The sequence below is a fragment of the Anthonomus grandis genome, chromosome 17, assembly GCF_022605725.1.
Source record: "Anthonomus grandis grandis chromosome 17, icAntGran1.3, whole genome shotgun sequence".
NCBI classification, from domain to species: Eukaryota; Metazoa; Arthropoda; class Insecta; order Coleoptera; family Curculionidae; genus Anthonomus; species Anthonomus grandis.
In genome coordinates, this window is record NC_065562.1 from 16,048,876 (window position 1) to 16,076,785 (window position 27,910).

Here is a 27,910-nt window from a genome sequence, read left to right on the forward strand (position 1 = left end):
TTCTTGTTTTGCTTAAAAAACCCCTGAGAAAACTAAAAAATCCCCCAAAACAAAATTTCACCTGACGTTCTGGTGAACCTGCAAATAATTTACAGACTGATCAGGGCTGCGAATAAAACTCTAATTTTTCAAAAAAAACTTCTCTTTTATTACAAAAAAAAACACTCGTCAGATAAATAAAAAAAGAAACACACAACTCTTCTTAAGTCTTGGTATTATAAATATTATAATACGCGTGATGTCCGGTGCAACTAAATAACTACATTGATCAGTCGTAATATCACACATGATTAAGGTATAGATTCAAAAACAAACCGCGAAACAAGCCGTCGCGCCCACACATAAGTACAGTTCAAATATCATCATACTTGTTTCACAAACAACTCAACTGCTCTCGACAGACTCTCCTTCATCTCCCTCCACGTCCTCCTCATCCTCTTGACTAGTACCACAATGGTTAATTTGAACCGTCACTGATTCACCTGCACCACCAACCTCCTCACTCTTCTCCTCCTCGGCGTTCGAAGTAGACGCAACTCCCTCCTCACTAATCGAAGTGTACCGTCCCTCCTCGGCGGGAAACAAGGTGGTGTACGAGGGCGGCAAGTCCAAGTCGTCGTACTGGGGGGGCATCGGGGGTGTTGCCGCCCCCTGGCCGCAATTCATCACCAACACGGTGGTGGGGTTGGTGAGGGGCGGCGCGTCCACCTCCGGTTTCGGTCTTTTGCAGCAACACTCCCAGAGGCCGCAGAAGAAGAGGACCGTGCCGCAGATGAGAAGGCCCATCATCAGGTAGCCCCAGGGGCCGTATTTGTTCAACATGGCCGAAATCGATTCGCTGGCGCTGTGAGTTTCGTTTACCACGTTCGGTTTGTCTGTTACTGAAAAAGAAAATGACTTTTAGAGGGTCGCGGTGGTGTTTTAATGGGTCGCACGGAGGACTGAACGGTGCTGATTATGTACGGTCGGATGGAGGACTGAACGGTCTTCAACCGAAACGGAGAGTTGTGGCAGTTATGTCAGGATTTATAGTTGAGGAGGCCACAAGAATAAAATTGCTTTTTTTTAAATGTCAAGAGACGCTTCTTATGATAGACACTTTTATTTGCCTGATAGCATAAATTAAGGTATTTTTTTAGATAAACGTCCCATAGTTTGGACAAATCTAAAAAATCATCAAAATAAACTAAAAATAGCGCCTCGGGATTTCCGCACGGAGGACTGAACGGTACAGGCTTTGCTTTTATGTGATCAGCCCACTGGTCGGGTGGAGGACTGAGCGGTCCTGACTTGATTTCAATATGTAAATTAGGTAATAAATGATTTACAAAATTAATAGTTTTTTTTTTGAATTAGTGGCACTTTTGAATGTGAAGGATCTTAATTAATAACTAAGTGGGAAGCTTGCAAGGAAATAAGAAATGTTATAAATAGGGCTGTGTTGAGATGGAAAAAGGCTTTTTTAGAATTCCAGTCTAATATTAATTTTAAGGTTATGTGGAGCGCTTTGAAATAAAAATATTACGAAGGGAAGTACCAGACCTCAACTTCTTAATGATGTTTGCGATCCAAATATAGTAAATCAAAAAAATTGATATTTTTTGTAATTTAAAATAAATGGTTTCTCATTTTTAAAGTAACGAAGAACATATTTTTCATGACTAAAACAAAATGTCTACAAAAAAATTGTATTTTTTTTGGAAATCAGCTCCTCATTTTTAAAATGATAAACTCATGACATTTATATGTTCTTTATAATTTATTAAAAGCATTGATTTAAAAACAAATACTCCTCATTTTATTATCAGTTATCAGTAAACATGCTCCTCATACCCAAACTTTCGTAGGCTCCTAATTTTCGGAATTACGAGACAAATATAAGGAGCATAATTAATATTCTCGTTAAGTAATTAAGCTCCTTAGCTTGCTCCTCATTTCTAAATTTGTTGTTAGTATCGCTCCTTATTTTCCACTTATTTTTATATTATTATAATTATTTTTTTTTTAATTTTAATTTTATAAAAATTAAGAGTTTTTTACAAAATTGCATCTCTTGTAATATAGCTCCTAATTTTTTTTAATAAATAAATAGCAATGCACTAAAAACTGAAATGGGATCCTCATTTACCTTTCACTTATGTGATAAATTAATGCTGTTAAAGTAAAAAATGCTCCTCATTTTATAATAATTTAATTATTTTTTTTAATATTAGTTTGATAATATTGCTCCTAATTTTTTTAAAATAAATGAGGAGCAATATCAGAAATCTTAAGTTGGCTCCTCATTTTACATTCATTGAATTAAAAATTTAATGCAGTTAAAATAATGCTTTTCATTTATAAATTTTGTATTAGTACAGCACTACATTTTTCAATAATTTTATTATAATTTTTTTTTAATTTAAATTTAATAAAAGTGAGGATTTTTTTCAAAATTGCACCTCTTATAGTGTAGCTCCTAGTTTTTTTAACAAATGAAGAGCAGTGTCAAAAATCTCAAATCGACTTCTTATTTACCTGTCACTTATGTGATAATTTAGTAATTTAATTCCTCATTTTTCAATAATTTTATTATTTTTTTTAATTATTAATTTTATAGGAACAAAGAGCTTCTTTTCGAAATTGCACCACTTATAGTGTAGCTCCTCATTTTTTGGAATAAGGAGTGTAGCATAAATAAGGAGTAATGTCAAAAATCTCAAATTGTCTGCTTATTTACCCTTCACTTATGTGATAATTTAATGCAGTTAAAATATAGAATGCTCCTCATTTTTAAATTTGTTATTAGACAGGCTCCTCATTTTTCATTAATTCCATTATTATTACTTTTTTTACTTTCAACTTATTAATACAATTCTTTCAATTAATTAATGTCAGAAATTTTTAATAGGCTCCTTATTTGCCTTTCACTTTTCAAGATAATTTATTGTCGTTAAATTTTAAAAAAATATCTTTATTAAATTTGTTATTAGTATAGCTCTAGATTTTCCAATATTTACATTAATATTATTTTTTCTTAAATTTTAATTTTAGAGGAATGAGGAGCTTCTCAAAATTGCACCTCGTATACTGTAGCTACTAATTTTTTTTAAACAAATGAAGAGCCCTGTCAATGAATGTCATTCTGTCATTTTTGAAATGTCAGAAATTTCAAATTGGCTCCTCATTTACCTTTCATCACATATGTGATAATTTAATGCAATTATTGTTATTGTACAGCTCCTCATTCTCCATTAATTTTATTATGATTTTTTTAAATATTAATTTTACAAGAATGCGGAGCTTTTTTTAGGTACTTTCACCAAAAATCACGAATCCTTTAAACCCTTATATCTCAGAGACCATTTATCCAATGTTCAGATCAAATTGCTTAATCCATGTTAAAGATCATTTGCTGGCACCTGTTATCATCGACTCTAAATTTAAAAAATACTAATAAATTAAATAGTTTACTGAAAAAAAATCAAATCTTCAAAATCACTCGAGTTATGGTACTTTGAAAATGGCTTTATCAAGCCCCTTCGCCAATAATCTTTAAACCCTTGTATCTTAGGAACTATTCAACCTCTTACAGGTAGCTCCTCATTTTTTTAATCAAATTAGGAGCAATGTCAGAAAGCTCGAACTAGCTCCTCATTTTAATTTTAAAACTGAATGTAAGATATGTGACTTTAAGATAAAATTTCTTTATAAAAAAGGTTTTTTTGTAATAATTCATGTCCCTATTTGTACACTGATAATTTCGGACAATATTGTTTAAATTTGAGGCACTTAGTAGAGTTTTAGAGCGTTTTTTAGAGAGGAACTTTATTAATAGCATTGATTTTAAAAAAGTGACTTCTCATTTTATTGTGAGGAGTCTCAAAAAAAGTAGGTATGAGGAGCATGCTTTATTATTGTAAAAATGATTTTTCTACGATTTAAAATGAATACCTGTTTAATTTTTAAGCGAGTTTTAAGAAGTAATTTCTACTTTATGCGTGTTCATATCGCAAAATAAAGGATCATTTTCGCATTTATCTTTAACTGAAAAAGAAATTAATTTAAGTTCAATGGGTCGCACAAGTGGAGGACTGAACGGTGCTGGCTAGTTTTACATAACACATGGTCGGATGGAGGACTGAACGGTCTTCGATCACCTATACATAGAGCGCACGGTCAATTGTTGCAGATTTTATGTTTGAGGAGGAATGATAAAAAAATATTTCTGAATAGTTGGGGAATTTTTGTTATAGTATATAACACTTTTATTGCAGCAAATGCTAAGAAAAATCTAGAAAAAATTGACAACACTGCCGCGGAATTTTCGGACGGAGGACTGACCGGTCTTCGATCAACCATTGGATGAACTAAATAAAAAAATGCTTGCAGTGCTGCCAAACCTAAAGATTCTTCCCCAGATACGGCCGGTCCTTCATTACGATACTCACCATTTTTCTTCACCAACTGCCACTGAACGAACCAATCGGAATCCGACGCTACCTCACTGGAATTCCCTTGAAGATCAAAGGTGTCATCGCCATCGCTTCGCGGACGATACTTCTTCACCAGTTCGACCACGAAGTTCTCCCAAGCATTTTTAGCGATGTTGCAGATCTTCGGATCTTCGTCACTGTTAGTGGACGTCTTGGGACAGTTGGGGATTCCGTCACACAGCAGATGATCTGAGATACACAGCATGGGAATGCGACCGATACGCATGCAGGTGTGCTGGAAGGGTTCCTTGCATGATGGACCTAAGAAGAAAATTAAGATGAAGAAGACTTATTTACTCTTAGTGTGAATTTAATCCATAGCCAATCTTCATTAAATTATGTTCATGAGTGTGATGATTAGTGAAACAAACACGCACACACGTTCGGGAAATTCGTAATTTATTCGATTGTTTTTATGTATTTATTTAAACAAAATTGCTGCAGATAAATCTAGAAAAACACGTTGTTTTTCACGGTTTTAAGATAAATCGCGAAAACAATATCCATTCATTTTGTCTGTGACTAAGTGCGCTTTAAGTGACATAATATAAGTGACATTCATTAATTCGTTTTTTCATTATGTAAATCGTGACCTTTCTTACGGCGTGAGGGATTGTAGTGGAGAGCGGAGAGGTTTTTCGTTTAAATTTAATTTAGTAAATTGTTTAATATACTTGTAATATATATAGAGAGAGAAAAGGAGAGTTTCCTTTCCTTTCATTTTTTGACACTAAATCGGAAGGAGGACTGAACGGTCTTTGAATAAAAAATGTCTTGATTAATCATACTCTTAATTAACACTAACCTGATCCTACAGCCGTCAGAACTACAGTCTTAAAAAAGACCACGGCGCTTTGGTTCTCTGGTGGACTCCACAGTATATTAAACTCCGAAGTCAGTAAGTCAATATCGGTCATTTTCTCCCCCGAACAAGGATCTCCTTTCCAAAACGGAGCTGTACTGTTATCCGGCAAATACTATTGAGAAAAAAAACCATATTTTAATTCTAAAAATAACATTTGACGTATGTATGTACATATATAATGGCCGTTAAAATAATTGAAAGAACATAATAAAATAATGATTAAAATCGAATTTGAACGTCGTTAGTCAGAAACCTGATTTTCCTCTACATCTACCTGCTAATTTTTACTACGAACTCACACAAACAAGTATATGATAATTTATCCGTCGCGGGTCGTGTGTTAATTTATTAGTTAAATATCCAATATGAAAATGAGCATCTCGCCTATGGAAATCTGCTGGTCATATTGTGCAATAACGTATTTTGTTTGAAGATTTGAGGTCATTTTTATATTTAATTTATGACGCGAAAGTACTAGGGTTTAGGAGAGAAAGAAGAGGAACAGGATAAAGTCAACCTTCAGTCATTAAAGGAAAATGTACTATTGAAATCATCATCTTTTTGAAGATCCTGTTCAACACTATAGACGTGTTTAGCCTTTAAGAGGATTAATTTTATTGAGTCTACACCACCTAAGGACTTCCATTAAGTAACATCAATTCATGCTTTCTCCCTAAATCAATTATCAAGTACCTACAGGTATTGTAAAAATGCAGCAATATTTAACTTTCCATTTATTAATCTATATTGTTCTTCACTGGTATACCCTTTCCAGATTATTTAGAATACCCGATTTCCTGGAAATGGTCTTTAAGTTCATCTGATGTACTTGATTTATGCTATGAATTGTTGATTATCCATACATACTTTGACCTTGAGTCGTTTCTTTGTCAATTTCCTGCAGAAGGTTTGAGAAATCGCGCACTGTATCGACGATCGGCCATCTCAGACTTACGTATGATGCTAAATATTCATTAACTATTGATTTTTTATAGTAAGACAGTTTCTTTTTCGAATTTTACTATATATGACATAGTTTCAATTTTTAAGTCCACAAAATCCAAGAATTTTTTTCCTGAGAAGTGTTTACCTTGTTTAGCGTCTAACTATATCTTATCAGAAAACTAAAGTCATTTAAGTAGATCTATTAGTGCTTTTTTAACGAAACTTATAATTGCCACATCAAAACCCTCAACAACAAATACGTAAGAGTTGAACTACTCTCAATCCGTGTTTATATATTTATATAGTCATGACAGGTAGTCTTGGAAAGTAGCAATATTTGACCTTTCATTTATAAATCTTCTTATTTCGTCATTGGTGTACTCTTTCCAGATTATTCGGTATACCCGATTTTCTTGACAGTGTCTTTAAAATCATCAGATTTGTCCAATCATGTCAGGATTTATTGATTGTCCATTAATATTTGGACCATAAACTGGTTTTTGTCAATTTCCTCCAGAAAATGTAATAAATCCTGAACTATATCGATGATTATTCATCCCAGATTCACGTATAATGGAACATATTTTTTAAGTAGTGGTTCTTATAGTAAGATCAGTTTTTTGTAAATTTGCTCTAGAAAATGTGAGAAATCTCAAACTGTATTAATGATCAGTCATACCAGATTTACGTATGATACAAAATATTTTTTAAGTAGTGGTTCTTATCGTAAGATCAGTTTCTTTTTCAAATTTTGGTATATACGAAGCAGTTTTTTCACAAAATCCATTTTACTAAAAAATGCTTACCTTGTTTTGCGTCTAATTCCTGATCGGGACACGAAAGTCATGTAGGTTGATTTACTAGTGCTATTTTAATGAAAGGTATAACCATAAACAACAAATACGTAAAATTTCAACTCCTGTCAAACCTTTTTTCTTCCCTGTTTCATCTATGTAGTACTTACAGGTAGTCTTGAAAAGCAGCAATATTTGACTTTCCATTCACAAATCTTTTAATTTCGATACTGGTATACCGTTTCCAGATTATTTGGTATACCCGATTTCCTGGAAAGTGTCTTTAAAATCATCAGATTTGCCCTATTCATGTCAAGATTTATTGATTGTCCATAAATATTTCGACCAGAAACTGGTTTTTGTTAATTTCCTCTAGAAAATGTGAGAAATCCCGAACTGTATCAATGATCGATCATCCCAGATTCACGTATAATGGAAAATATTTTTTAAGTAGCGGTTCTTATAGTAAGATCAGTTTTTTGTCAATTTCCTCTAAAAAATGTGAGAAATCTCAAACTGTATTGATGATCAGTTAAGATCAGTTTCTTTTTCAAATGTTGTTATATACGACTCAGTATTTCAGTTTTTTCACAAAATCCATTTTACTGGAAAATGTTTACCTTGTTTTGCGTCTAATTTCTGATCATGTAGTTAGATTTATTAGTGCTATTTTAATGAAAGGTATAACCTTAAACAACAAATATGTAAATTTTCAACTCCTGTGAAACCTTTTTTTCCTCCCTCTTTTATCTATGTAGTACTTACAGGTATTATTAGAAGGCACCAATATTTCACTTTCCACTCATAAATCTTTATAGCTGGTCACCAGCATACTGTTTCCAGGTTAATTGGTATACCCAATTTCCTGGAAATAGTCTTTAAGTTCATCTGATTTGCCTTATTTATGTCAGGAATTATTGTTTGTCCATAAATATTTGAACCAAAAACTGTTTTTTGTTAATTTCCTTTAGAAAATGTGAGAAATCCTGAACTGTATCGACGATCGACCAGCCCAAACTTACGTATAATGCAAAATATTAATTAAGTACTGGTTCTTATAGTAAGACAGTTTCTTATTCAAATTTTACTATAGATGCCGCAGTTTTTCAGTTTTACTTCACAAAATCCATTTTAGTAATAAATGCTTACCTTGTCTTACGTCTAATTTCTTATCGGAAAACGAAAGTTGGGTAGGTTGATCTGTTAGTGCTGTTTTAATGAAAAATTATATTGGAAGGCATTAATATTTCACTTTCCACTCATAAATTTTAGTAGTTCGTCACTGGTATACCATTTCCAGGTTAATTGATATACCCGATTTCCTGGAAATGGTCTTTAAGTTCATCTGGTTTGCCTTATTTATGTCAGGAATTGTTAAATGTCCATACATACTTAGACCATGAATTATTTTTTTTCAAGTTTCTCCAGAAAATGTCAGAAATCTTAAACTGTATCGATGATCAGATGAGACTCACATGTCATGCAAAATATTAATTAAAGACTGTTTCTTATAGTAAGACAGTTTCATTTTTAAATTGACAAAATCCGTTTTCGTGGGATATGCTTACATTGTCTTATAAGAAAGCGAAATACCTATTAGTATTCTAATGAAAGGTATAATTACTACATTAAAATCTTAAATAACAAATACGTAAAATTTCAACTCCTGTCGAACCTTTTTTCTTCCCTGTTTCATCTATGTAGTACTTACAGGTTTTCTTGGAAAGCATCAATATTTCACTTTTAATTCATAAATCTTTGTAGTTCGTCACTGGTATATCGTTTCCAGGTTAATTGGTATACCCGATTTCCTGGAAAGGGTCTTTAAGTTCATCTGATTTACCTTATTTATGTCAGGAATTATTGATTGTTCATAAATCTTTGAACCAAAAACTGTTTTTTGTTAATTTCCTTTGGAAAATGTAAGAAATCCTGAACTTTATCGACGATTGACCAGCCCAAACTTACGTATAATGCAAAATATTAATTAAGTATTGGTTTTTATAGTAAGACAGTTTCTTATTCAAATTTTACTATAGATGACGCAGTTTTTCAGTTTTAATTCACAAAATCGGTTTTCGTAAGATATACTTACATTGTTTTGCGTCTATTTCTTATACGAAAGCAAAAGTCATCAAGGCATATTTATTAATGCTATTTTAATGAAAGGTACAATAGCTACATTAAAACATTAAACAAATATGGAAAATTTCAATTCCTGTCAAACCTTTTTTCCTTCCTGTTTTATCTATGTAGTACTTACAGGTATTATTAGAAGGCATCAATATTTCACTTTCCATTCATAAATCTTTATAGCTCGTCACTGGTATACCTTTTCCAGATTAATTAGTATACCTGATTTCCTGGAAAGCGTCTTTAAGTTCATCTGATTTACCTTATTCATGTCAGGAATTATTGATTGTCCATAAATCTTTGAACCAAAAACTGTTTTTTGTTAACTTCCTTTAGAAAATGTGAGAAATCCTGAACTGTATCGAAGATAGACCAGCCCAAACTTACGTATAATGCAAAATATTAATCAAGTACTGGTTCTTATACTAAGACAGTTTTTTTTTTATTGTTACTATAGATGATGTAGTTTTTTAGTTTTAATTCACAAAATCCATTTTACATATAAATGTTTACCTTGTCTTATGTCTAATTTTTTATCGGAAAACGAAAATTGGGTAGGTTGATCTGTTAGTGCTGTTTTAATGAAAAATAATATTGGAAGGCATCAATATTTCACTTTCCACTCATAAATCTTAGTAATTTGTTACTGGCATACCATTTCCAGGTTAATTGGTGTACCCGATTTCCTGGAAAGGTTCTTTAAGTTCATCTAATTTGCCTTATTCATGCCAGGAATTGTTAATTGTCCATACATACGTAGACCATGAATTGTTTTTTGTCAAGTTTCTCCAGAAAATGTCAGAAATCTTAAAATGTATTGATGATCAGATCTGAGACTCACATGTCATGCAAAATATGAATTAAAGACTGGTTCTTATAGTAAGACAGTTTCATTTTCAAATTTTATTATAGATGACCTAGTTTTTCATTTTTAAATTGACAAAATCCGTTTTCGTGAGATATGCTTATTTTATCTTATAAGAAAGTGAAAGACCTATTAGTGCTGTTCTAATGAAAGGTATAATTACCACGTTAAAACCTTAAATAACAAATACGTAAAATTTCAACGCCTGTCAAACCTTTTTTCTTCCCTGTTTCATCTATGTAGTACTTACAGGTTTTCTTGTAAGCCGTCAATATTTCACTTTCCATTCATAAATCTTTGTAGTTCGTCACTGGTATATCGTTTCCAGGTTAATTGGTATACCCGATTTCCTGGAAAGGGTCTTTAAGTTCATCTGATTTACCTTATTTATGTCAGGAATTATTGATTGTTCATAAATCTTTAAACCAAAAACTGTTTTTTGTTAATTTCCTTTAAAAAATGTGAGAAATCCTAAACCCAGACTTACATACGATATAAAATATAAATTAAATACTGGTTCTCATAGTAAAACAGTTTCTTTTTCAAATTTAACTATAGATGACGCAGTTTTTCAGTTTTAATTCATAATTTACTGATTCTTTTTGCTCAAATAAGTTTACTTTGTTTTGCATCTAATTTCTTATCGGAAAACGAAAGTTATGTACATACATTTATTAGTGCTGTTTTAATAAAATGTATATTAACCACATTAAAACCTTAAACAAAAAATTCGTAAAATTTCACCTCCTGTCAAGTCTCTCCTTTTTCCTCTCTATATTGCTCTGTAATCATCTATATAGTACTTACAGGTTTTCTTGGAAAGCATCAATATTCATTTCACTTTCCATTTATAAATCTTTGTAGTGCGTTACTGGTATACTATTTCCAGATTAATTAGTATACCCGATTTCCTGGAAAGGGTCTTTTAATTTATCTGATTTGCCTTATTCGTGGCAGAAATTGTTGCTTGTGTATAAATACTTAGACCTGAAACCGTTTCTTGTCAATTTCCTGATTTCTTTCTAAGATTTCAATCTGCTGATTCTCTGACTTCAATTACGTTACGTGAAGCAAAATAAGCCACAAAATTATTTGTTGTCTTTTTCTATAGCAAATAAACTTATCTGAGAAGGGTTCTTGATGTTCTTAATCAAGCAATCATTAAATGCTTTCTTCTTCGACAACACATGCCTAACACAAGCCCATCATAAAAGCTTTCTATTCTTTTGTTCAGGTGCTAAAACCACCATTAATTCTCTGAAAGAAGCATCTTAACGTTCAAGGACTAACTGACTCATTAGCACAAATATGTGCGACGCACGACACAACAATGAGAAAGAAATCAAAATTCTTCATCGTTGGGAACGAACAGTTGAATCCGAACGTGCTGGGAAAACCATTTGCATAACTTTAAATCTACTTACGATGCTCATAACACACGACGGTCTCTTCTCTTTGCTTAAGGAGTCATTGGTGTCGTTCTTAATAGTCTCGTTCATTTCCTCCATAAATTGGAAGTTGACCACGTGGGATTTTGGAGCTGTAACTTTAATTTGGCACAGTGTTTCGTTATTGCGAACGCCGGAATCCAGGATGACGGTCTGGGAGGCCGAGTCTCCTCTGGATTGTAACACCACATCTTTGGATGAACTACAGATCCCTATTGGTTCGGGTACTGCTAAAAAAAGAGAGAAATAATTTGAAACAACAGTAACTACATGCTTAGTTCGGTTGATAAACAAAATGCAGATATGGCAATTTGGGTCGACCGGTTTCGAATGTCCAATTGCACACACACACACGGTATTACCGTCAGCTAAAAATAGCCGACGATCAGGTTAATCACCTGATGAAGACCCGTCCAACAAGAAGTTGAAGATGCCACAATGAGCATCCTCGTAAACACGTAGTAAGAGAAAGAAATTAATTGTTATTTTAGGAAACCTTCATGAAGGGTTTCGGAGATGATCGAGCTTCCGTTATTGTCATATATTGCAAAAAGTAGTGGTAACATGAAAAGTGAAACTCATAAATTAGTGGAGCAATTAATGCATTAAATGTGAGGCGCCATCGTATCAAATTAATTTCCCAATTCGTCTACTAAAACTGAAAAGAAAGTGAACGTATATAACCGTTTTATATGGGTAACCGCAGGTTGTGAATCGATTGACCTCTGAGTGTGAATTCTTTATTGAAAATATCTAAGAAGAATATGCTATATACATAAACAGTTAATATGTCTATAAAATAAATAATTTAAAGGAAATCAGTGAAACGTGTCTATAGGCGCCTTCACATGCATGATAGCTCACAGTACCTGTCTCTAAGTAAAAAATGTCGATTGCGTAAGCTCATTAAAGATGCGATTTCTCGAGCGAAGTGAATGCTGGAGACCGATTTGAAAAATTATTTTTTTCACGTTTCTCAAGGTTTTTTTTGGTAAAATTATTGGTGCATTACCTTCGATGCTATTTATAGGACTTTAATAGAAAAACAATAGGAAAGTGTGAAATTTAGTTGAAAATTCTTAAGACACTTCCAGGTATTTGAAGGAAATCGAAGTTGAGGAACTGGGTTAATTACTTAAGTATTGTTAAATTTCTTCCAGGCATTTGAGTCGTTTTAAGTGCCTGGAATAATCAATTAAGTACTTTGAATGTCCTCCAAAGCATTTGAAGGAAACCGAACTGAGTTGAGGATTTTGTTTTTTAATACTAGACGGCCAAGAGTATTTTTAGAATGTTATTCCAGGAATTTAAAGATCTGGAATAAAAATTTAAGTACTGTTAAATTTCTTTCAGGCATTTGAGTCATTTCAAGTGCCTGGAATAATCAATTAAATACTTTGAATGCCCTCCAAAGCATTTGGAGGAAATCGAACTGAGTTAACGATTTTGTTTTTTAATCCTAGACATCCAAGAGTAATTTCAGAAAGTTATTCCAGGAATTGAAATGTCTGGAATAAAAATTTAAGTACTGTTAAATTTCTTTCATGCATTCGAGTCATTTTAAGTGCCTGGAATAATCAATTAAGTACTTGGAATGTCCTCCAAAGCATTTGGAGGAAATCGAACTGAGTTAAGGATTTTGTTTTTTAATACTAAACATCCAAGAGTAATTTCAGAAAGTGATTCCATAAATTTAAATGTCTGAAATAAAAATTTAAGTACTGTTAAATTTCTTCCAGGCATTTGAGTCATTTTAAGTGCCTGGAATAATCAATTAAGTACTTTGAATACCCTTTAAGGCATTTGGGGGAAATCGAACTGAGTTAGGGATTTTGTTTTTTAATACTAGACATCCAAGAGTAATTTCAGAATGTTATTCCAGGAATTTAAATGTCTGGAATAAAAATTTAAGTATTGTTAAATTTCTTTCAGGCATTCGAGTCATTTTAAGTGCCTGGAATAATCAATTAAGTACTTTGAATGTCCTCCAAAGCATTTAGAGGAAATCGAACTGAGTTAAGGATTTTGTTTTTTAATACTAAACATTCAAGAGTAATTTCAGAATATTATTCCAGGTATTGAAATGTCTGGAATAAAAATTTAAGTGCTGTTAAATTTCTTCTAGGCATTCGAGTCATTTTAAGTGCCTGGAATAAGCAATTCAGTACTTTGAATGTCCTCCAAAGCATTTCGAGTAAATTGAACTAACTTAAGGATTTTGTTTTCTAATACTAGACATCCAAGAGTAATTTCAGAATTTTATTCCAGGAATTTAAAAGTCTGAAGTAAAAATGTAAGTACTGTTAAATTTCTTCCAGGCATTCGAGTCATTTTAAGTGCCTGGAATAATTAATTAAGTACTTTGAATGCCCTCCAAAGCATTTAGAGGAAATCGAACTGAGTTAACGATTTTGTTTTTTAATACTAAACATCCAAGAGTAATTTCAGAATGTTATTCCAGGAATTTAAATGTCTGGAATAAAAATTTAAGTGCTGTTAAATTTCTTCTATGCATTCGAGTCATTTTAAGTGCCTGGAATAATCAATTAAGTACTTTGAATGTCCTCCAAAGCATTTGGAGGAAATCGAACTGAGTTAAGGATTTTGTTTTTTAATACTAGACATCCAAGAGTAATTTCAGAATGTTACTCTAGGAATTTAAGTCATTTAAGTGCCTGGAATAATCAATTAAGTACTTTGAATGTCCTCCAAAGCATTTGAAGGAAATCGAACTGAGTTAAGGATTTTGTTTTTTAATACAAAACATCCAAGAGTAATTTCAGAATGTTATTCCAGGTATTGAAATGTCTGGAAAAAAATGTAAGTACTGTTAAATTTCTTCCAGGCATTCGAGTCATTTTAAGTACCTAGAATAATAAATTAAGTACTTTGAATGTCCTCCAAAGCATTTAGAGGAAATCGAACTGAGTTAAGGATTTTGTTTTTTAATACTAAACATTCAAGAGTAATTTCAGAATATTATTCCAGGTATTGAAATGTCTGGAATAAAAATTTAAGTGCTGTTAAATTTCTTCTAGGCATTCGAGTCATTTTAAGTGCCTGGAATAAGCAATTCAGTACTTTGAATGTCCTCCAAAGCATTTCGAGTAAATTGAACTGACTTAAGGATTTTGTTTTTTTAATACTAGACATCCAAGAGTAATTTCAGAATGTTATTCCAGGAATTTAAATGTCTGGAATAAAAATTTAAGTGCTGTTAAATTTCTTCTAGGCATTCGAGTCATTTTAAGTGCCTGGAATTAGCAATTCAGTACTTTGAATGTCCTCCAAAGCATTTCGAGTAAATTGAACTAACTTAAGGATTTTGTTTTCTAATACTAGACATCCAAGAGTAATTTCAGAATTTTATTCCAGGAATTTAAAAGTCTGAAGTAAAAATTTAAGTACTGTTAAATTTCTTCCAGGCATTCGAGTCATTTTAAGTGCCTGGAATAATTAATTAAGTACTTTGAATGCCCTCCAAAGCATTTAGAGGAAATCGAACTGAGTTAACGATTTTGTTTTTTAATACTAAACATCCAAGAGTAATTTCAGAATGTTATTCCAGGAATTTAAATGTCTGGAATAAAAATTTAAGTGCTGTTAAATTTCTTCTATGCATTCGAGTCATTTTAAGTGCCTGGAATAATCAATTAAGTACTTTGAATGTCCTCCAAAGCATTTGGAGGACATCGAACTGAGTTAAGGATTTTGTTTTTTAATACTAGACATCCAAGAGTAATTTCAGAATGTTATTCCAGGAATTTAAATGTCTGGAATAAAAATTTAAGTACTGTTAAATTTCTTACAGGCATTTGAGTCATTTTAAGTGCCTGGAATAATCAATTAAATACTTTGAATGCCCTCCAAAGCATTTGGAGGAAATCGAACTGAGTTAACGATTTTGTTTTTTAATCCTAGACATCCAAGAGTAATTTCAGAAAGTTATTCCAGGAATTGAAATGTCTGGAATAAAAATTTAAGTACTGTTAAATTTCTTTCATGCATTCGAGTCATTTTAAGTGCCTGGAATAATCAATTAAGTACTTTGAATGTCCTCCAAAGCATTTGGAGAAAATCTAACTGAGTTAAGGATTTTGTTTTTTAATACTAAACATCCAAGAGTAATTTCAGAATGTTATTCCAGGTATTGAAATGTCTGGAAAAAAATGTAAGTACTGTTAAATTTCTTCTAGGCATTCGAGTCATTTTAAGTGCCTGGAATAAGCAATTCAGTACTTTGAATGCCCTCCAAAGCATTTAGAGGAAATCGAACTGAGTTACGGATTTTGTTTTTTAATACTAAACATCCAAGAGTAATTTTAGAATGTTATTCCAGGAATTTAAATGTATGGAATAAAAATTTAAGTACTGTTAAATTTCTTCCAGGCATTTGAGTCATTTTAAGTACCTGGAATAATCAATTAAGTACTTTAAATATCCTCCAAAGCATTTAGAGGAAATCGAACTGAGTTAAGGATTTTGTTTTTTAATACTAGACGTCCAAGAGTAATTTTAGAATGTTATTCCAGGAATTTAAATGTCTGGAATAATTATTTAAGTACTCTTTAATTTCTTCCAGGCATTCGAGTCATTTTAAGTGCCTGGAATAATCAATTAAGTACTTTGAATGTCCTCCAAAGCATTTGAAGGAAATCGAACTGAGTTAACGATTTTGTTTTTTAATACTAAACATCCAAGAGTAATTTCAGAATGTTATTCCAGGTATTGAAATGTTTGGAAAAAAATTTAAGTACTGTTAAATTTCTTCCAGGCATTCGAGTCATTTTAAGTGCCTGGAATAATCAATTAAGTACTTTGAATGCGCTTCAAAGCATTTGGAGGAAATCGAACTGAGTTAATGATTTTGTTTTTTAATACTAAACATCTAAGAGTAATTTCAGAAAGTTATTCCAGGAATTTAAATGTCTGGAATAAAAATTTAAGTACTGTTAAATTTCTTCCAGGCATTCGAGTCATCTTAAGTGCCTGAAATAATCAATTAAGTACTCTTAATGCCCTCCAAAGCATTTTGAGGAAATCGAACTGAGTTACGGATTTTGTTTTTTAATACTAAACATCCAAGAGTAATTTCAGAAAGTTATTCCAGGAATTTAAATGTCTGGAATAAAAATTTAAGTACTGTTAAATTTCTTCCAGGCATTTGAGTCATTTTAAGTACCTGGAATAATCAGTTAAGTACTTTGAATGTCCTCCAAAGCATTTGAAGGAAATCCAACTAAGTTAAGAACTTTGTTATTTAATACTGGACATCCAAGACTAATTTCAGAATGTTACTCTAGGAATTTAAGGAATTTAAGTTCCTGGGATGATTATTTAAGAGCTACTTAATTTCTGTCAAGCATTTGAGTCGTTTTAAGTGCCTGGAATAATTAATTAAGTACTTTGAATGCGCTCCAAAGCATTTAGAGGAAATCGAACTGAGTAAAGGACTTTGTTTTTTAATACTAGACGTCCAAGAATAATTTCAGAATGTTATTCCAGGAATTTAAGTGCCTGGGATGATTATTTAGGTACTGTTAAATTTATTCCAGGCACTCGAGTTATTTTAAGTGCCTGGAATAATCAATTAAATACTCTTATTGCCCTTCAAAGCACTTGAAAATAATTGATTTTGTTTTTTTAATACCAGATAACTAGAAGTTATTTTAGAAGGGTGTTTCAGTCATTTGAGTGCCTGAAGTAATAATAATATATATATTAGAAAATTTTTAGGCCAGATCTACCCATTTAGAACAAAAATATTTAGAACAGAATCTTTTACAATACTCAGAAAGTTTTGATTAAAAGGTCTTGAATTATCTTAGGCAGCATGTTATTTTAATAGCACTAAGTCTTTCAAGGACCTCAGCAGCTAGAATCTCAGTTATCTCAGAAACTTCTCATCCTAGATTTACTCATTTGGTATCAGAATGTTTAAAACGGAATACTTTATAATTCACATCGAATGCTCAAAAAGTTTTAATGAGAAGTTTCTGAGTTATCAATGATCTTAGACACGTTGTCACTTTAATGACACTAATTCTTCCTAACACCTCACCAACTTGAAATTGAGTTATCTCAAAAACTTTTTATCCCAGATCTACTTATTTAGTATCAAAATATTAAGAAAAGTGTACTGTAAGATATCTATTAATTACTTATAAAATTTTAATTAACAGTTTTTGAGTTATCAAGGATCTTGTGCAGCTTTTCACTTTAATGGCACCAAGTCTGCCAAGGACCATATCAACTTAAAACTGATTTATCTCAGGCACTTTTCATCCTAGATCTACCTATTTGGTGTCAAAATATTTGGAAAAGAGTACTGTACAACTTATTGAATACTCAGGATATTCTGATCAGAAGTTTTTGAGTCATCGAGGATCCTTGAGTATATCTGTCGCAAGTTCACATTTCGGTCAAAATTTCCCTTTTTTTTCATTTTAAAAATGTCACGTTATGATATAATAATAATAATAATAATGCTTTATTGTCTTATAATTTTGCAATTTGTAGATAAAGCTTGAGTAAAAATAAAAACAATACAAAAATATACATAGAGACAAAACTAGTACAATAAGTTTACACAATTTAACAAAATTGTATGAGGTCAAAATACAAAAAAAAAATTAGTAAATAATTAAAAAAAAAAGAAAAATCAATATATACTTAAATGTATATAAGGTAATTTTGGTGAAAGGTGTCGAAGTTGTTGAAAAATTCAATTAATGGCAAAAAATGTAAATTTTTAATTTTTTGTTATTTTTTATTATTATCTGACAATATTTATAAATCATCAACAAAAAAAGGTAAAAAAATTGGATTTCTCGAAGAATGTTCTAGAGTCTAAGCTTGACTGCTAAAAATGTCACGTTATGTTAATTTCGAAAAAAAAATGTTCCTTACAAGTATTTATTATTGTATAATCCGATCGTTGAAAAAATTCCATTAATGGTTGGAGCGTTAAATTTACAGGAACTAATTTCTAAATAGAACAACAGACCGCAAGTTAATGTCAAGTATAAAAAATGCACTTTAGATGTTGATTTTATGGGTTCATTATTTTGTCTGGGTTGAAATTTTTCCGTTAGATTTTTAACCACAAAATAAAATTCTCATTCAACAGAAGTTAAGAAGAAGAAAAAAAATAAAGTAAATAATGTACAGCAAAAAGACTGTAAATAATACAACTTATTTGCTTGTTAATAAGGGTTGAGATAAAATTAATTTATGCAAAAAAAGGGCGAAAACTGGACAAGAATAGAGAAAACCAACAACCAAATATAAAATCCTTTTTATCTTCCTTGAATGAATAAATTAATGAAAATAGAGAAATATAAAGAACTGTCAGAAGAGATATCAGCACTGATAGACAATGAGAGGAAAAAGAAAAATTTCTGAAAGAAGTAGATGAAAATAAGAAGGAAATATCTGGTTAGTGAAAAATCTATACGAAGAGACACATGAAAAATGTAAATAAAAAAGGTTAAATAAAAGTGAAGGAACAAGCTTATTAAAGGCAATGAAATATAACAGAAACTTAAATGAATACTTCAAAGAAGACAGAGGAAGAAGAAGAATAAGACAAGAGAAACTCGTTGAACGTCAAAACATGAAAAACAATAATGAAAATGATGAAGTACGAGTAGGAAGTGAATAAGTAGCAGCAAAAAAAACCGTGTTTTCTCCATTTAAATATTATTAATATCGGTACCACGTCTGACTAATTATAACCTGCATTTATTCTATTGCGACCCATTTGATTACCAAATAATTAAAAACCCATAAACTGCGGTTACTGCAAACGTTCAATATATAACTGGTACCACGTAAAATATAACCTTAGTACCGTAATTGAGGCAATTTTACCATATTTTTTTTTGTTCGATACATTATATGTACGGTTATCAGCATTGACCTGTTTACTGCTAAATCGTTATTTTGGTGTTTATTATACGGACGTTTTAATAAAATATATATTTACAAGGAAAAATAAATATTCATATGCAACCTTTAGCAATGAATAAACAAATTTGTCGTAATACTCGTAACTTTCTATATTTTCACATCGTTGCATTAATGCTTATATTTAGCATCGGTGTCTTTTTTTTTTTGGTTGTTATATGTGAGAACGCGGAAAGCGATTTCTTGGTTTGTAGGCCGGTACTCGGGCTAAATTTAGAATTTTAACGGTACCACTTGATGAGCTCTGATGAGAAAATCACGTTTATACGTATACGGCCATTGTTAAGGCATTATATTTAATTCGTATTAGTCATCGAGCGAAGGACGTTTAAACCAGGGAAAATTGGAGAAAAGACGTGAGAAAATGAAGGAAATTAAAATTTAACAAGAGACAACTAATAACAATAACAAAGAAGATGTGAGCAATCAGAGTACTATCTGGATACCTTCACATAATCCCTTTCAGGCTTATATCCAAAATTTAACTGAATAAACATGAATGATAATGAGTTCAACTTAAATGAATGAATGCAAATGAAGATATCATTGTAAGCAGTTTTTGGCAAAATGATCCACTAATTCATACCTTTAGCCCTAATATAATAAAACATTGACAATAAACTATACCGAATATGACGAAGTGGTTTATGTTGATTAAATGGCAGTTTTAATGGCTGTTTTTGCCATAAGCAGAAAGGTCACTGGAATAAAATAGCGAATTTTAATCACGATTACTACTGGTTGTACTATTTTTAACGTGGAGTAATTTAGTAAACATTTTGATACTAAATGGCTAGATCTTGGAAGTGAGAAGCTGCCTAAGATCCTTAATAACTCAAAAATTCCTGATCAAAACTTCTTAATTATTTAATGAAAGTTTTAGATCATTTTTTCCCAAATATTCTGATACTAAACCTATTAATCTGAGAGTACAAATTTTGAAAATAATGAAGTTTTAAGGCGGCCAGGTCCTTGAAAAACTGCTGAGAAAACAAACAAACAAATTCCTTACGTGTGTTATTTTATTAGAATTTACTACTACGGTTTAAATTCATTTATTGCCACGTATTATGGTAATAAAAATTATTTTTAAGTTTATCTGGTTAGTATGAGTCAAAAGGTCAGGGTCAATATACAATAATCAGTGCGAGTGGGATGTAAAATTCAGTGATATTTTTCAAAATGAAAAGAAATGGTTTCATATACTTTAATATATTATTAATGGGGTGACAAAAGCAATAAAAATTTCCTAAGTGCTATTTAATTTGTATGCGTGTGTGTGTGCCTATAGGTTAAGAAATTCCCAGTTAATTTTTGAGAAATGTATAACAATTGGTTCTTTTTTATTTGTTATTAATATTAGGGAAAATTTATTTCGCATTGTGTGAAATCAAAAGGTATTATTACGTATACGGTTGACGCATTTGTTTCAAGACTTTTTGCTTAAATAGGATGAAATTAGTTAATGTAGGTAGATGCTGATAAGGTTTGAATTAAATGCACAACAATTAATTATTTTTTCTCGCTTTTTTGGATCCTGAGGATTACCACTTGAAGGTCGAGACGTTGATTAATTAATTTTAAGTTGTGTGATTTTACATTTTTCAAAAAGTTCCACTCATGTCACGGTTTGAGGGGTTTGTGGAGACACATCGAAATTTTGATTCTCTTATACACATTATACTACAAAATTCATTAAACTTTCACCATTTTTTAATATTTCACAGGTGTTAAATATATAAAAAAAATAATTAATTATAATTTAATTTAATACTTTATCTTATTTACCTGGATTAAACGAAATTTGAATGGACGGATGGGTAATAACAGGAAGGAAAAAGGAGAGTAAATGTATCGGAAATGAGGGTTAGAAAATGGGTACAAGGGAACCAATGGAAGGAAGGAGACTATACTATAGAGGTGACGGCTCAGGGGATCTTCTCAAAGGGAAGCCGACTAGCACTAACCACTTTGGTAGAGTGGCGTGGATTCCACAAGAGTTCAATAAAATATAAGCGCCACCTGTTTTATCCCAGTTGATAAGAAAATCCCGATGACCAAGAAAACAGGAAATTACTAAAAGCACTATACCTATAAACCTGAAAGAAAATCTCACAAGGAAGAACAGACAGGGAGATTTATAAATACAATTAATTATGAATTGACCCTTAATATTATGTACGAGTGTTATGGTGTAATGAATTTATTTAGCAGTTTATTTCCAACAGGCAAAGCCCAGTTACAGGAAAATCTACAATTAATGTTTTGAAAGTGTAAACAAGTATTAAATTACTATAAATTAAATAACAAAAGAAAGAAAAATAAGGAAAACTTAAATTACTATAGTAACATCATGTATATATCAAAATTAAAGGAGATGTAAATTAACATTAGAATGAATAAAGAAAGGGATTCATGGGACAAGGGAAAAAAGGAAGAGAAAAGGAATTATGGTAACTGTTGGTTTGTCAGAGACAAAACTAGATCCTTTATGGAGCATACAAATATGTCACAGAATGATGATACTGAATTAAAAATTCTGCACATTTGATATACGGGATTCTGAAATCTAATGTTAGTTAGCAAATCGTGGTACATGAAATAGAATATCGTTCAAGAGAGGAGGAGAATTTATTTGATTATCGACCAACTTCCATAAGAATGTTACAAAATGAATTGTTCTCCTCATGGCCAGAGATTGCAGATTAAATCTACCTAATATCAGATCATGATCATGTCCCCTAACAGGATATATTCCATCCTCACGAAACATAAGAAACTTTAAAACCCTTCTCTGAACACTCTCGATGTAGCATTCATAGAAAGGACACCACACCAAGGAACCGTATTCCAGTCTTGATCTAACAAAGGAAAAGTACAATAGTTTTATTGAGTTTGAGTTGTTAAAGTGTCGGCTATTTCGAATGACAAAACCCAGAAGTTTTAACGAGGAGGTCACTGTCTGTTCAATATGTGGCACAAATGTGAGCCTATCGTCGAATACAGCCCCTAGATCTTTAATAGAAGTACTTCTACAGAGGATTTGATTGTCTATATTGTAATTAAATAAAACAGGATCCTTGGCTCAGTAAAAGGAGATCACACAGCATTTCGAGATATTAAGACATAACTGATTTCGACTGCACCACCCCCTAATTAGGTCCAAGTTACTCTGTAAGAACAAGCAGTCCAAGATACTACTGATACACCAGAATATTTTCAGATCATCAGCATAAGCTAGTCTAAGGCAGGAAATCAGTTCTATGAGATCATTAATATAAAAGATAAAAAGAAGTGGGCCGAGATTGGATCCCTGTGGGACTCCAGAAGTTGAAACAAAGGTATTAGATCTGCAACTTTCCACCCCAACAAACTGAGATGAAAGCAACGAAATTAGCCTTTCTGAGAAGTTGAATTGCTTGTTCAATTTTTCCAGCAGAATGCTATGATTTATCTGATCGAAAGCCTTACTGAAATCAGTATACATCATATCAACCTGACTTTTTTTATCGAGGGCTGAAGAAATAAAATGAGTCACATTACAGAGGTTAGTGATGCACGACCTTTTAGGAATAAAACCGTGCTGATCTATAGAGAGTAGTGATTGAACTTGGAGAAGAATTCTGTTATAAACAATAGTTTCAAAAGTTTAGAGATAGGTCGATAGTTGTCGATTCTGTTTATATCGTCTTTTTTGTGAATTGGTATTACTTTAGCACATTTCCAGACGCCTGGAAATTTACCAGTTTTCAAAATAAGGTTAAAAATATGACATAAAGGCTGACAAAGGACAAACATGCAGTCTTTAGCCACAAAACTTGGAACACCATCTATACCGGCTTGTTTTTTAGCCTCCGACTAGCAGCAATAATTTCCTCAGTGGTAATTGATGGAAGAATGTCAATGAGGTCTGAGGAATTAGAAGAAGGATAGGTTTCTGCGGGGTTGATTGGATCTTTATAGGCATTCTGAAAAAGTTCGGCAAAAGCTGGCACAATATTTTCTGTTCCTTGAAAAGAATTACCATTGGCATCGCACATGATAGACGGAAGTGAAGAGTGACCTTTCTTAGCTCTAACGGAAGACCAAAACGATGAGGGATCAGTGACAATGTTTTCCTCGGCTTGGGTCACAAATGAGTTATAGGCAAAAGCTGAATCAAGTGTTTTGTAAAGTTCCTTGCAAGCGCTGTCAACGTCAGAAGACTGGAAGACGGACAACCAGTCTGCATCAAGCAACAAATTATACATGAGTGAAAAGTCTGCTTTTCTGAAGTTAAACTGCTGTAGATTATTTGAAATTATAGATGGATTATATTTATGAGGGGAAGCCGATTTAAAAGAAATTGTCAAAGCAGGATGATGCAAATCTTCGTCAATAAGCGGTGATATACTTTTAATGACACTGACGTCGAAATTATTAATTTAACAATAAAATAAATATTAACCCTTTACTTTGGCTATTAAATTACAGTTTTAGTGTGAGAGCACCATAAAACTCATGGGCTCACACCAAAAGTCCCTTGTCTAACTTAGAAAGTTAGGTTATCTTTCAAAAATCAAAATAAACATAAAAGAAAAGCTTTAGTTCTGAGAGACCTTTAAGTGAATCTATATTAAAAGAAAAAGCTGATTCTGGTAAGTGTTTATTTAAGAAAGGTGTACCAAAACAAACGTGGTACTCAAATTTCTTAAAAAGAAATCTCGAGATATCCCTCAGAGAAGCTGAGGGAATAAATAAAGCCAGAGCTGCAGTTACAGAACAATTCGTAAGAAAATGGTTTCATGACCTCAAGGAGTATTTAGAGAGTAATAATTTTTCTTACATAATGAATGATCCAAGGAAGATTTTTAATGGTGATGAGTCGGGATTCGCACTGTGTCCATCCAGTGGGAAAGTTTTGGGTCCTAAAGGTTTTCGTAATTTGCTGACTGTTAAACAAGGAAACGAAAAAAAAAAATAACTTTCAACGGTAATGGAAATTTTGCCCCTTATTCAAAACAACGACCTTGATACTGACAAATTAATATTTGATCTCAATTCAGATCTCAATATTCCTGATAAAGATACACACTTTTCTGAAAACGTGGAGATAATTCACATGGAGACTTAATTTTCCGAAAATCAGCAGGTAAATTTTTCATCTTTTGTTGATAATAATTTGAATATTGACAGCGTAAAAATTCAAAATATTATGACCAGCTCCTTTCTAAATAATGGTAAAGATGATCAAGATGATGATCTTCTATTGATTGATATTTCTGAAATGTTAGCGGCTCCTACACCCGGTACAACATTTAATGATGATATTTTTGAAACTGAAGTAGAAAATGTTCCAAACGTCGTATGTGGTAATGAAAATAATACTAATAATCTTGACATAATCAAAAAAGGTAGTTCAAAGATTAAAGAAAAACGGTGCCACGAGGAAAAAGACAAACGAATACTGTCGGAGAGAAATATCAACGAAAATAAAGGTGAAAACAATAGTTTCCAACAAAATAAATCAGAAGGAAAAATTTCAAAAGAAGATGGGAAGAACCAGAAAAACGAAAAAACTGCGGTTCAAGGTACTGAAAACATTGATAGAATACATGGTGCATTTTCCGAACATCTAGTGTATCCTGAACCAAATAAACGTAGCAAAATACAAACTGACCGAAAAATGAAAGAGCACCAAGTGCAATTAGCAGTGACAAATGGAGGGAATATTTAAAAAAAAAAAGATCAGGAGAAAGAAGGAGAATAAAGGAAAGGAAGGAAGAAACAAAAATTGAGAAAAACAATAAGAAACAAAATAAGAGAAAACCGGATTTAGAAAAAACAAATTCCAAAGAAAAGATACCATGTGATATGTGTAAAAAAACTCTTAATAGTAACACGGAAGAAGATCATAAAAACATTGGTTGTGACTATTGCGCAAAATGGTTTCACAAAAAATGTACGGAATTTTATAATGTTCCCTATAGTGTTGCTGCAGACAAAGAATACAAGTGCGATGAATGTGATGACGCTTAATAATGCACGTGCAATGAAGTATTTAGGTTTTAAGTTTTCCATATATAAGTTTATCTATAACGTACTATATTACTTTGCATTTTAATGTGAATAATTATACTAGAGTATCCTGTTTTTTTGAGACTGATTAGATTTCATATAATTGCTCATTTTACCTTCAATATTTAAGAATAAGTTGTTTTGTTTGTTTTTAGTTAAAAAGGAAATATTTATCTATAAAGTTTTTTATTTAAATTAAACTGTTTATTTTTAATAAAACTTGTTTAAAAGTGAAATTTTACACTGATTTTCTTTAATTTAGAGATGGGTAAGTATTTATTAACAAAATTTTGGGGTGGCCGAGAACCGATACAAAAATGGCCGAGAACTGTGAGGGAGAGCCAAGAAATAGTGAAATGGCACTTTTTTTAGTTTTATCTGGCTCTACGTTAAATCTTTGAAAAAAAAACTTACACAAATTTCTTAATTGTTAAAAACACTTTGACTAACATTTTGCATTGGGTAAAATTAAAATTCAAAGCCTCCTTCTATGTTTAATTTGGTTACAAAGTCAAAATTTCCGTTAAAAGGCCGAGAACCAGTGAACTGACCCTGTATCTGAAGAAAATAAACTGTAACACAGGTACTCCAATAATTTTTCTATTGATTTCAACTGCCTGGAATAAACAATTGATTACGTCAATTGCCTGGAAAATCAAGAGCATTTTTTTAGTGGTCACTTTTAGGAACTTTTTAATTTTTTCCAGGCAACTTTGATTATATATGCCTGGAAGAAACAATTGATTTCTCAATTGCCTCGAATGATAAGCAAAACAGAACAAAGTGAAAATTTCTTTCAAATGCCTGGAATATAATTTCGTTATAAATAAACGGGACAAGTCTGCTATCCCAGTTTTTTGGGTGTGAAATTTTAACTCAAATTCCTGGAGATATTGTGAGCTTTTTCAATTTTTTTGAAGATTCTTTATTGATTTTTCTTGGGAGACATATTTTCAATGTTTCCAGATGGTTAAATACATTTCTTTTATTTTTAATTGCCTGGACTAATAAAATAAAAAGATTTATTGATGTTATTACTCGTTTTTAATGCAATTTTTTCTGGATAAAAAAATACTGCAATTTTCCAGTTTTTTCTATGAGTAGAATGTTTACAGTAAAGGTTAATAAATGAAAAAAAGCGGCAAGTACAATTTTTTTGTAAAATGTCGGTTAATTAAAATATTTAATAATTTTAATTAATTTTTACATTTTTGAGATTTTTCCGATATAAGCTGATTGTTCCGATTAACTGATTTTTAAATTTTCGAAAATTAATAAAAAATCAACTTGCTTTAAAAAAATTCCAATACATTAATAAAAAATCAACTTGCTTTGAAAAAATTTAAAATGAGATAAGGATATATAAATGAGAATTCACCTTTTCCCTCTATTTTTTGTATGGTTTCATTTTTTTAATAGTGTCTAGATGGCCTAGAAATAGTGTTTTTTTTGGTATATTTGGTCGAAATATGCAAGAAAAATATCCCTTTATTCCTATTATCTTTTAATTTTCAATAAGAATTCAACTTTCCCCTCTATTATTTATATCATGGTTTCATTTTATTAATAGCATTTGAACCACCTGAAAATAGTGTTTTTCAAATACAATTGGTCTAATTATACAAGAAAAATATCACTTTATTTCCATCTTAAATATACAACCAAAATTCCCTTGGACACACCTTGTAAAGATTCCTTGAAGTGCATTTATCCACACATGAACCAACATTATGTCCTAATGACTCACTTGTAAAGCGATACATAGAATTCTTTCTCTACGCCAATGTACAACAATGTCCAAGGGAATTACATAAAAAAAAATACACGTAGGCACATATTTCGTGTACGTTTTCCTTTTTCGATCGGTGCCTGATTCTGCGACAGAAAGACAATTAACATCTTTTACCTAATCATCATCGCATACTTACATGGCATGTTACCTTGAGCCCGTACAAATCTGAACACAAAGACACCAAACAACACTAACAGCTTCATCTTAATAAAAAACGACACTAAACAAGTAATAAAAAAGAAGTTTTTCTCTCTAACAACGGAAAATTGTAAAAATTCAGTTTTTTTTTGTTTTTGGATATTCTAGCACGTCCTCAACGTACCGAACCCTCTATCAGGACGCCCTTCCTTCGCCACGTGAAAATACCCCACTGATGCGGTAACGGTTTTTCGACAAACATATTTTTAGACAAAAAAAAAATGGAAAATATGGCAAAAAAAGAGACACACACACACACATATAATTGACACGCGCGTTTAATCTCACTCTGGTGGTTTTGTAATTGAGTACCACGGTGGAACCCGGTGCAGAACCGACCATACGACGGCGTCGTTGTGAAGTGGAGTGG

At 31.7% G+C, this 27,910-nt stretch overlaps 1 protein-coding gene across 3 annotated transcripts; it reads right to left on the bottom strand.

Annotated features, from left to right (window-relative positions):
• Positions 1-124: 124 nt before the first annotated feature.
• Positions 125-27,910, bottom strand: LOC126746269 (uncharacterized). 3 transcript variants are annotated; one of them, XM_050454427.1, is made up of 5 exons: positions 27,479-27,910; positions 11,502-11,752; positions 5,281-5,452; positions 4,431-4,736; positions 125-881 (listed from the first exon to the last, which is right to left on the bottom strand). In XM_050454427.1, exons 1-5 carry the CDS (start codon positions 27,543-27,545, stop codon positions 385-387), a joined length of 1,293 nt encoding a protein of 430 aa, XP_050310384.1. In that variant the 5' UTR covers positions 27,546-27,910; the 3' UTR covers positions 125-384. The 3 variants fall into 3 exon arrangements, with proteins under 3 accessions (XP_050310384.1, XP_050310383.1, XP_050310385.1); XM_050454426.1 differs by having other exon boundaries at positions 11,502-11,755; XM_050454428.1 differs by lacking the exon at positions 27,479-27,910 and adding an exon at positions 27,233-27,272.

Excerpts from the sequence above, each read along its gene's own strand:
- LOC126746269 (XM_050454426.1), bottom strand. The coding sequence starts at position 27,545 with ATGAAGCTGTTAGTGTTGTTTGGTGTCTTTGTGTTCAGATTTGTACGG. Across the intron at positions 11,756-27,478 it reads GGCTCAAGGTAACATGCCAT|CAGTACCCGAACCAATAGGG; the intron begins GTAAGTATGCGA and ends CTCTTTTTTTAG. Across the intron at positions 5,453-11,501 it reads CGTCGTGTGTTATGAGCATC|TATTTGCCGGATAACAGTAC; the intron begins GTAAGTAGATTT and ends TTTTCTCAATAG.